Consider the following 9,125-nt stretch of genomic DNA (forward strand, 5'->3'; position numbering starts at 1 on the left):
AACCCCGACCGGAGCCTCCCCAAACCACGGGGAGCCCAAACCCACCCTCGCCCCGCTCCGACGGCCCCCCCAAGCCCCCCACGGCGGTGCGAGGTTTCCCGAACCCCCCGGGGTGGGGTGGGGTGGATTTTTTTTTTGGGGGGGGGGGCTCGGCTCCCGCCGCCGCGTCCCAGCGAAGGGAAGCCGCGAGGCCACACCAGCCCTGCGGTGGCTCTGATGTCTTCCAGCGATCGGCGCCGTCCAAATCGTTGTCTCCTATCAAACCCCGCTCGCTCCGTAACGGGTGAGGAATGCAGGGCCTCCCGCCGCAGCCCCCTCCGCCAGAGCGTTTATTTAATATCCTGAAAAAATTAAAATAACTTCTGTGGCCGCTAAGGCAAACACAGAGATAAATATAATAAAAGCGAGCCGAAAACGGGAGGGAAGGAAAATGAGAGCCCACGAAGAGGAGCTGGGAGCGCTCCAAGCCGGAGGGGCTGGGCTGGGGGGAGCGCGGCGTGCATGGCACCCATGGGACCCCGGTGCTGGGGGATGCAGGCACCCCTGGGACCCCAATAGGGGGTGTTCCCGTATGGGAACCCACGGGACCTGGGCACCCCTGGGACCCCAATGGGGCGTATTCCCATATGGGCACCCATGGGATCCCAATAGGGGGTGTTCCCATATGGGAACCCACTGGACATGGGCACCTGTGGGACCCCAATTGGGGATATTCCCATACGGGCACCCCAGAGACCTGGGCACCCCTGGGACCCCAATGGGGGGGGTGTTCCCATATGGGCACCCCTGGGACCTGGGCACCCGGGGGACCCCAATAAGGGGCTATTCCTATACAGGCACCCATGGGACGGCACTCCGGGGACCCCAGCCCAGGGGGGTGCTGGCCCCGCTCAGGCCCCCACGTGAGGGGGGCGCGCCGCCGCCGCCGGCCCCCACGTGCCGCTTTCCCGCCCCCGCGGCGGCGCGCCGCCTCCCTTAAAGGGGCAACGCCCTCCCCAAGCGGTCCCCCCCCATATTTCTCAGCTCCCGCTGCGGCGCGGGGTGCCCCCAACGTCCCGCACAGAGCTCGTCTGGGGGCAGAGAAACACAACCGGGAGAGGAACCCGGCGGGAGCACAGGGCCGGCCCCGCCGTGCTCCCCGAACCCGCCGAGGAGCCGAGGCCCCTTTAAGGCCCCCCCCACCCCCACCCGCCCGCGGGGAGCGCGCGGCGCCGTTTGGGCCTCGCGGGGAGCCGGCGGCGGCGGGAACCGGAGGTGGCGGAGGGGAACGGGAACCGGTAGGGCTGGGACGGGGACGGGGACGGGGACCGGGACGGGGACGGGGACGGGGACGGGGACGGGGACGGGGACCGTGGACGGGACGGGGACCCATGAGCGGGGCAGGGCCTGGTACCGGGAAAGGGCCGGGGCCGGAGAAGGGGCAGGGCCGGGACCGGGGCCGGGAACCGGGACCGGGGACTGTGGACAGGGCAGGGCCGAGGGGACCGGGAAAGGGCCGGGACCGGGGTAGGGGTAGGGGTAGGGGCAGGGCAGGGACCGGGACACCGGCACCGGGGAAGGGGCAGGAGTGGAACCGGTAATGGGGCCGGGGAGTGGGACACCGGGGGACCAAGGCCGGGACCGGGGAAGGGGCAAGAGCGGGACCGGGAATGGGGCCGGGGAGCGGGAATGGGGACGGTACCGGGCCGGGGCGTAAAGACTGAGGACGGGGAAGGGGCAGGGCTGGGGACCGGGACCGGCACCGGGGAAGGGGCAGGGGCAGGGCCGGGGACCCGGGACCGAGACTGGGACCAGGGAAGGGCCAGGGCTGGGGACCGGGGACCCAGACTGGGACCAGGACCGGTCGCTCCCCTCCCCGCAGGCCCGGCGCAGGATGTGCTCCCTGGGGCTCTTCCCCCCGCCGCCGCCCCCGGGCACGGCCACGCTGTACGAGCTCAACAACGTCCTGGTGTGCGGCCGCCTCTGCGAGCCGCTGCCGCTCGCCTTCCAGAGCCAGGTGAGACCCCCCCCTGGGTGGGCCCCCCGCCGTGCCCCGGCCCCGCTCACGGTGCCCGGCCTGTGCCCGCAGCTGGCGGGGCTGCCCGCCCTCAGCCTGCCCAAGGACGGCCTGAAAGCGCCCGGCCGGCTGGAGCACGGCACCCGGCCGGCCTTCATCCACCACCGCGAGGCTCTCTGGAAGAGATGCATCAACGCCTGGTGAGTGCCAGCACCCCCGGGGGGGTTACAGCCCTAGGGGGGTATGGCTCCAGGGGTTACAGCCCCGGGGGGTACAGCCCCATACCACTGTTTCGCCTCGTGACTGCCCCCAGCCCCATTAAACGCGACCCGGAGGCTCCTTTCCTGGAGGCTGCGCCCTGCTCTGGGGCTTTTCCGTGCTGGGGGCGCGAATCCCCAGCTCACTATAAACTGGGGGCTCGTGGTGTGAAAGGGAGCTTGGGGGCAGGTCCTGGGGGGCTCAGGGCCTCGCAGCAGGCACGGGGAGATGTCCCGGGAGCAGGTTTGGGACGGGGATGTGTCCCCACGGCCGCGCTCGGGGGGGGCTCACCCGGCTTTCCGCCGCAGGCGGAACGCGGGGCTGTGCGGGCTGCTCAAGGAGATCGCCAGCGCCGAGGAGGAGGAGGGTGAGTGCGGGCTGCTGGCGGGGCCGGGACGTCTCCGGGAGCTCGCCAGGCCCCGCTTCGCTCCTCCGGTGGCCGTCCCGTCGTGCCCGTCCCTGCCTCTCGGCCCCTTCCGTGCCAGAGCGCCACGGCCCCGTGCTCTCCGCAGGTCTGCAGTGGTTGAAGACGGGCTCGAGCTCCGCTCTGGCCGTGTGCCGCTGGCTCTCCTCCCTGCACGGCTCCCTCTTCCCCCACCTCTCGGTGAGTTTTTTTTCGGGAGCGCGGGGGGGAACCGGGGATAACGCGGTGCCACGTCCCTGCTCCGGGGGCTGCTTTGGGGGATGGGTGGGGGCTTTCTGGCTGAAAACACAGCAAAGCGTTCAACCTGCTGGTGGGCAGCTAAAAACACCGCATGTTTCTTCCCGTAAAGGGAGAACAACGGGTGCCGAAGGGGCGTTGGGGCAGCAAAGTGCTCCAGAGGGAGCGACGTGGAGCTGGGGGGGTGGGAAGGGATTTGCTGCCAGCTCCGGGCTAACTTTTCTCTCCGTCTGCCCCTTGCCCTGAAGCTGACCAGCGAAGACATGATCGCCGCCTTCTCCCAGGCGGTCGACTGGTGAGTCCTGAGCTGTGCGCGCGTCGCCCCCTCGGCAGGCACGGCCCTGCCTGGAGGACGGGGTCAGCCCGATTTTCTGTGCTCGGCCTCCCAGTAAGGGGAGGCTGGGGGAACGTCCTGCACTGCTCCCTTTGGGTACTTTGGCAGGAGGCAGAGCGTGCCCCGGTGCTGTGCGCACGTGGGAGAAGCAGCACCAAACGTAACCAGGGCACGGAAAATTCCCCCGAATGACAACTGCTGCCTGTTCGTTAACCAGCTCCTTGGCAGAGCCTGCGAATAATTGCCAGAACAGGGAATTTAGGAGAGAAAATGACCCTGCCGAGCGGCGAAAGGGAAGGGTTAGGTTTATTTCAGCGGTGACTTTTTGGGAGCTGCCTTTGTGGGCCTCGGGGTGCTGCGGAGTGGTCGTGGCGGGGCCGTTGGGCCGCTGCCACCGCTCGCCCTGCCCCGTCCGTCCCCGCAGGGCCGGCTGCACCGTACGCGCCTTCGCCTGGCACCCGCACACCAGCAAGTTCGCGGTGGCGCTTCTGGATGACTCCATCCGGGTGTACAACTCGAGCAGGTGAGGAGGCTGCTGCCTGCCCCCGTCCCACCCTCCCAAAGCCACCTCCAGCACGTTCCCAGGACTCCTCCAGCGCCCCCGTCCCCGCGCGCGCTCAAGCTCCGCTCCCGTTGGCACCGTCCATCCCGAGGGCTTGCAGGAGCTCCCCTAGGGCACCTCCCAGGATCTCCAGCCTCGAGCTCTGGTTTCCTTCCCCTCCCTGCAGCGCGTGTGCGGGCGGAGCAGCCTCCCGGGTGTCCTCCAGCCTCTTTTCTCCTCCAGGTCTCCCCGCTCCCCCGGCGTGTCTCAGCAGGCGTGTAAAGCCCTCCTTAAGAGACGACTCTCCCGGCTCGTTCTGCGGCCCCCCCAGCGCTTCCCCGCTGAGCCGCTCTCCCCCAGCTGGGATTTCAAGCCCGCAAGTGCCAGACCTCACCCCGGGCCTGGGCTGTGGGGAGCACAGGGCTTGGCGCTTAACCACGTGAGGTGTGCTCCGGCTCGCCGCGCCGGTGTCACCTGGCTGGGGTCCCCTCTGTCCCCCCCCCGAAGGAAGCAGGTCACAGCGGGGCACCCTCACCGTAGGCTTTTAGGCACCCCACTGCGGTCAGAGCTGGAGAGAGGACCCTGGGAGACGGCCCCCCGGGCGGTGTGAGCGCTCCGATCCCCCCGCTTGCCCTTCATCGCGCTCTCCTCCTCCTCCTCCTCAGCGCCACCATTCCCTCGCTGAAGCACCGCCTGCAGAGGAACGTGGCCGCCGTGGCCTGGAAGCCGCTGTGCGCCTCCATCCTCGCCGTCGCCTGCCAGAGCTGCGTCCTGGTGTGGCACCTGGATCCCACCTCCCTCTCCACCAGGTGCCAGCCCCCCGGGGGGTTGCTGCCGGTCCCTTTTGGTTGGCTCGGGGTTAAACCAGGCTGGCGTCCTCCTGCCGGGGAGAACACGGTGCCGGGATGCCAGGCTTCGCGGTGCGGCGTCAGCAGCTGGGTTTTCTTTCTCCTCTCCTTCCCTCCAGGCCCTCGTCCGGCTGCGCCCAAGTGCTCTCCTACCCCGGGCACGGCCCCGTCACCAGCCTGGCGTGGGCCCCCAGCGGGGAGCTGCTGCTCTCGGCTTCGCCGGTGGACACGGCCATGCTGGTGAGCTGGGGGGGCTTCGTTTGGTCGGGGGGGCTTCGTTTGGTCGGGGTCTGGAGCTGCCAGCCCACCGCTGGGCCACCTCGGAGGCTGTGTGGCCGCTGGGGACGGACGGGGTTTCCTCAGAGGGAGGTTTAGGTCCTGAATTTGAACTTGGGTTTTCTCAGGGGGTGGTTTAGCTCCTGAATTTGGGGCACTCAGCTCTGAAAGCATCGGACCGCGTTCCCCGATCCGTTCGCAACCCTTCGCAGCGTCCCATTTCGGCTCTGGCTGATGTCAGGAGCCGTCCCCGCGGGTGTGGGGCTGCGCAGCCTCCTGTGCAGTATCCAGCTACCCTCCCAGCCCTGCTGTGCCCCCCTCCAGGTGTGGGACGTGTCCACGGAGAACTGCGTCCAGCTGCAGTGGTTTGGGGGCGGCGGTGTCACCTTCTTGGCTTGGTCACCGGATGGCAGCAAGGTGCTGGCGGCCACCCCCTCGGCGGTGTTCAGGTGAGCTCCTGGTCCTGCTCCTCCCCTCCCTGCTGCCCCCGTGAGCTGTTTTCTCTCAGCCCTCGTTACCATTCTCATTTGCCCCTAAATAAAGGGGCTTGTTTGTGCCCTAGCTGCTCCCGTTCCCCCCGTGACCGATGCTGAGGGGGGTAAATTGGCGGTTAATTGGGTCTGGTGTCTCGGGCTCCTCTCAGAGAGGCAAAAGCTGGGGCAGATCCCCGTAGTCTGTCCTGCTCACGTCGGCCTGCTTCTCTTCCAGAGTATGGGAGGCTCAGATGTGGACGTGCGAGAGGTGGCCCACGATCAAAGGGCGCTGCCAGGTAGGACGGCGTCGGCCGCCAGCGGGCGTTTCCCAGCCACGTGGGAGGGCAGCTGGGGCGTGCAGGGTGTTTCGGTAACCCTCCCCGCTTCCAGCTGGCTCCAGAAAGGTGCTCGCGAGCTGCCAGCTCCCCAGCCCTGGCGGCGGGCGCTAACGTGCCTCTGTGCCCTGCAGACGGGGTGCTGGAGTCCCGACGGCAGCCGGCTGCTCTTCACGGTGCTGGGCGAGTCCGTCATCTACTCCTTGTCCTTCTCCGAGTACAGGGGTGAGTCTGCCCGAGCCAGCCAGCGCCACGACACTCTCCAAGAGCCAGCGCTGGGTCCCCGAGGCGTTGCCTTGCTTTCAGCCCTGGCTGGGGTTGGCCACAAAGGCTTTTTGCTGCTTAGGTGAGGTTCCCAGCCTGTGGGGTGCAAAGCCAGGACGGGCGGGGAAGGGCGTGGAAGAAGCAGGTTCCTGGGGGCTCTCAAAACGCAGCTTGGTGTCAATTTTCTCCACCTTTTGTTGCTCCTTCCTTCAAGTTACGACCTTGCAGTCACAAACAGTTTGCAGGGAAGCTTTTACAATGCCAGAGCCCAGCTCACGTGGCTTTTTTCCATGAAGGCAGCTGGTCCTCACGCTTGTCGAGGGAAAACCGTCCCTGTCCGCCACCCCGAACACAGGCAGATGCTGCAGGGACAGCAGTGGGTTCCTACGCAGCTGCTCTGGGAAACAGAAATTGGGTGTCATGCTGGAACGAGAAGTGTGATTTAGGGCGGTGAGGCAACCTGCGCGGTGATTGGAACGGGAAACCAGTCGCGAGCGGGCTCTTTGGGACTTTTTCTTTCAGGGGAGATGCAGGGGCAAGTGGGGGGCTCGAAAACAGCTTCCATCGTGGCAGACCTGTCGGAGACCACCTTTGAGACGCTCTATGGGGAGGAGAGGTGGGTCTGCCTGTGCCCGTTCCCCCAGCACAACGCTTGGGGGGGGGTGGGGGGTGGAGGGGGCTTGTGCCCCCCTTGCCAGCAGCCCCCGGCGTGGGGGACGTAGGCTGGGGGCTCACCGTGCTCCTGCGGGTTCCAGGATCGGGGGAGAAGTGCACTCCATGGTGTGGGACCCCACCGGCGAGCGGCTGGCGGCGATCATCAGAGGTAACGGCGAGGTGCTGCCCCGGCGCGGGCTCCTCCTCGCTGATTTCACCCCCAAATCCCCATTCTAGCAGGCTGGGAGTGAACCCCAGAGGGGCAAGGGGCCAGCAAGGCAGCGCCCGCTCTCTCCCCTTCCTTCCCCACCGGGACTTTGCTCCCCTGCGTCCCTTGGCGAGGGAGCTCCGTCCCCTCCTCGCTCCCAGCAGGATCAGTCCCCTCTCCCACCCCTGCCGCGAGCTCTCCGCGTTCCCGCAGCGCCCACACTGCGCCTCGAGCCCCACGGGGCCTCTTGGCTCCGTCGGAGGAGCAGCCCCGGGGATAATCGAGGCATTCAGGCCCTCCTGGCTGCAGCCGGGACGAGCGCCGCCCCGAGACAAAGCAGACCTTTGAGAGAGCACCGAAACGCGGCGCTGGGGATGCGAGCCGCCGGCGGGGAGAGGGCCTGAGCTGCGTCCGCACCGCTGGGCCCGAGCTCGGCCGCTTTTATTTAGTCCTGCTTCAAGCTGGGTGGGGAAGAAGCCAGGGGGGAAAACCTTGGAGGGTCCCAGGACTCCCGCAGCTGGCTCCCCGTCCTCTGTGCCTGCAGGCGTAGGTCCTGCGAGGCTCTGGGTGCAGGAACCGGTGGGGTGGAAAATAACCGCTGCGTTCGAGGGACAGGGCCCCCACATCACGCCTGGAGGGCTGGGGCGCTTCTAAAGGAGCCGCCTCAGCCGGCGCCCAAACCCTTCTCCACCAAACTTAGCTGCCTGAGGGCCTCGGGGCTGTCCTTTAGATCACTGAAGGAGCTTTGAAAGCACCGCCCTGGGCTCCTGCTTGCCTCAGCGTGAAGGAAATGAGCCCCGCAGCCGGCTTTCCCCCCGCCTCGGTGGCTGCCTGCCCCGTGCTCCGCAGCGCCCAGCTGCCTCTGGCTGCTCCCCACGGCCAGCCCAGTTTTGCTGTCCCCAGTCCCGCATCAGCGCACCCCCGGGACCCGGGGAATCCTCACGGCCGCTTCGCCTTCCCTCCCGCAGGGAATCCCGACTCCCCCGGCAGCCAGACGGTCGTCGCCGTGTTTCGTACCCGCAACAGCCCCGTCTTCGAGCTCCTGCCCTGGTGCGTAGCGCCCGGTGGTGGGGCCTCCTGCAGCGCCGGGGGCTGGCTGGCTGCTGCCCGCCCGTGGGACGTGGTGGGGAAGAGGGAGAAGACGCTGCCGTCCTGCGCTCCTCCTCCAGCGCCCCGTTTTTCCCCCAGAATTGCTCCCATTTTGGCCAGATTACCCTCAAAAACCCTTCCTTTGGGGTTGCTCTTGCCCCCAGCGCAGCCAGAGACGCCCCTTAAGCACGGGCTGCGTGTCGCTGGTGTGACCCAGCGCCGTCCTGCAGCACGGGGCGGTGGCACCGGCCCCCTGGGGACGCTGACCGCGGCTTTTCCTCCCCTGGCAGCGGATTCCTGCGGGGCGAGCAGGACGCGCAGCCCCAGCTCATCGCCTTCCACCCCTGCTTCCAGAAGGGCGCCCTCCTGACCGTGGTGAGTGGGGCTCGGCGTTGGGCAGCGGCTCTTGCAGCTCCCCGTGCCTCAGTGAGAAACACGGGGGCTGCAGCGCGGGGTTAGAAGTGTCCCCAAAATGTCCCCGGAGCGTCCCTGCGCGGGCAGAGGGCGAGGAAGGCGCCCTCGCCTGGGTCCCGGGGAGCGCCGGGACTCATCCTGTTGCTCCAGGGAGGGTGCGGGCTGGTGGTGCTGACCTCTGTGCTCGTGTCTCCTTCCAGTGCTGGTCCACGGGGAAGATCAGCCACGTCCCCTTCTTCTTCGTGAGCGCCCACGTCCCCTGCGCCAGCCCCAGCCGCAGCCCCGTCGTGGCCGTGCCCAGCGCCAGCGTGCGGGAGCAGCCCCTCTTCTCGGAGCTGTGAGCCCCACGCAGCTCCCCTTCCCGAAAAAAACGGCGCCGGGCCTCTCTCCGCCGCCTCCCTGCGCTCAGCTGCGGGTCCCTCTTCCCCCCCCCCCCCGGGGACCCGACGGGGCTTGAGTGCCATCGCGTCATCCGCCGCGGGTCCCCGCAGCCGCCTGATGGGGTGGGCAGCGTGGGGCGGGGGGGGGAGGCCGGTGCTGTTCGGATTAAAGGTGACTCTTCCTCCCCCTTGCCTTCTCCGCGCCTCGCTCCTTCCTCGCACAAAAGCAGCGTTGGATTATTCCTCGGAAGCGGTGCGGGGAGCGTGCTCCTGAGGCTGCGCCCGCCTGGGTTTGTTCTTGGGCCTCTGGGGGTGCTCCGTGGGGCCAGAGGCGAGCCTGCAGCAGGCCAGCCCCGCTCTGTGCCGTAATTAATAATTAAAGCAGACCAAAGGC

At 68.0% G+C, this 9,125-nt stretch overlaps 1 protein-coding gene across 3 annotated transcripts; it reads left to right on the forward strand.

The window, feature by feature from the left end:
• The first annotated feature begins 1,164 nt into the window (after positions 1 to 1,164).
• Positions 1,165 to 9,125, forward strand: AAAS (aladin WD repeat nucleoporin). 3 transcript variants are annotated; one of them, XM_035572482.2, is made up of 17 exons: positions 1,166 to 1,277; positions 1,862 to 1,996; positions 2,069 to 2,196; positions 2,563 to 2,621; positions 2,767 to 2,858; positions 3,164 to 3,210; positions 3,674 to 3,772; positions 4,456 to 4,599; positions 4,758 to 4,878; positions 5,239 to 5,363; positions 5,623 to 5,683; positions 5,857 to 5,947; positions 6,509 to 6,602; positions 6,742 to 6,809; positions 7,817 to 7,898; positions 8,228 to 8,312; positions 8,552 to 9,125. In XM_035572482.2, the coding sequence occupies exons 2-17, from the start codon at positions 1,874 to 1,876 to the stop codon at positions 8,690 to 8,692; spliced, it is 1,560 nt and encodes a 519-aa protein (XP_035428375.1). In that variant the 5' UTR covers positions 1,166 to 1,277; positions 1,862 to 1,873; the 3' UTR covers positions 8,693 to 9,125. The 3 variants fall into 3 exon arrangements, with proteins under 3 accessions (XP_035428374.1, XP_035428375.1, XP_050571905.1); XM_035572481.2 differs by having other exon boundaries at positions 1,165 to 1,277; positions 1,862 to 2,196; positions 8,552 to 8,920; XM_050715948.1 differs by having other exon boundaries at positions 1,225 to 1,254; positions 1,862 to 2,196; positions 8,552 to 8,919.

The sequence above is a fragment of the Cygnus atratus genome, chromosome 29 (genome assembly GCF_013377495.2).
Source record: "Cygnus atratus isolate AKBS03 ecotype Queensland, Australia chromosome 29, CAtr_DNAZoo_HiC_assembly, whole genome shotgun sequence".
Taxonomy (NCBI): Eukaryota; Metazoa; Chordata; class Aves; order Anseriformes; family Anatidae; genus Cygnus; species Cygnus atratus.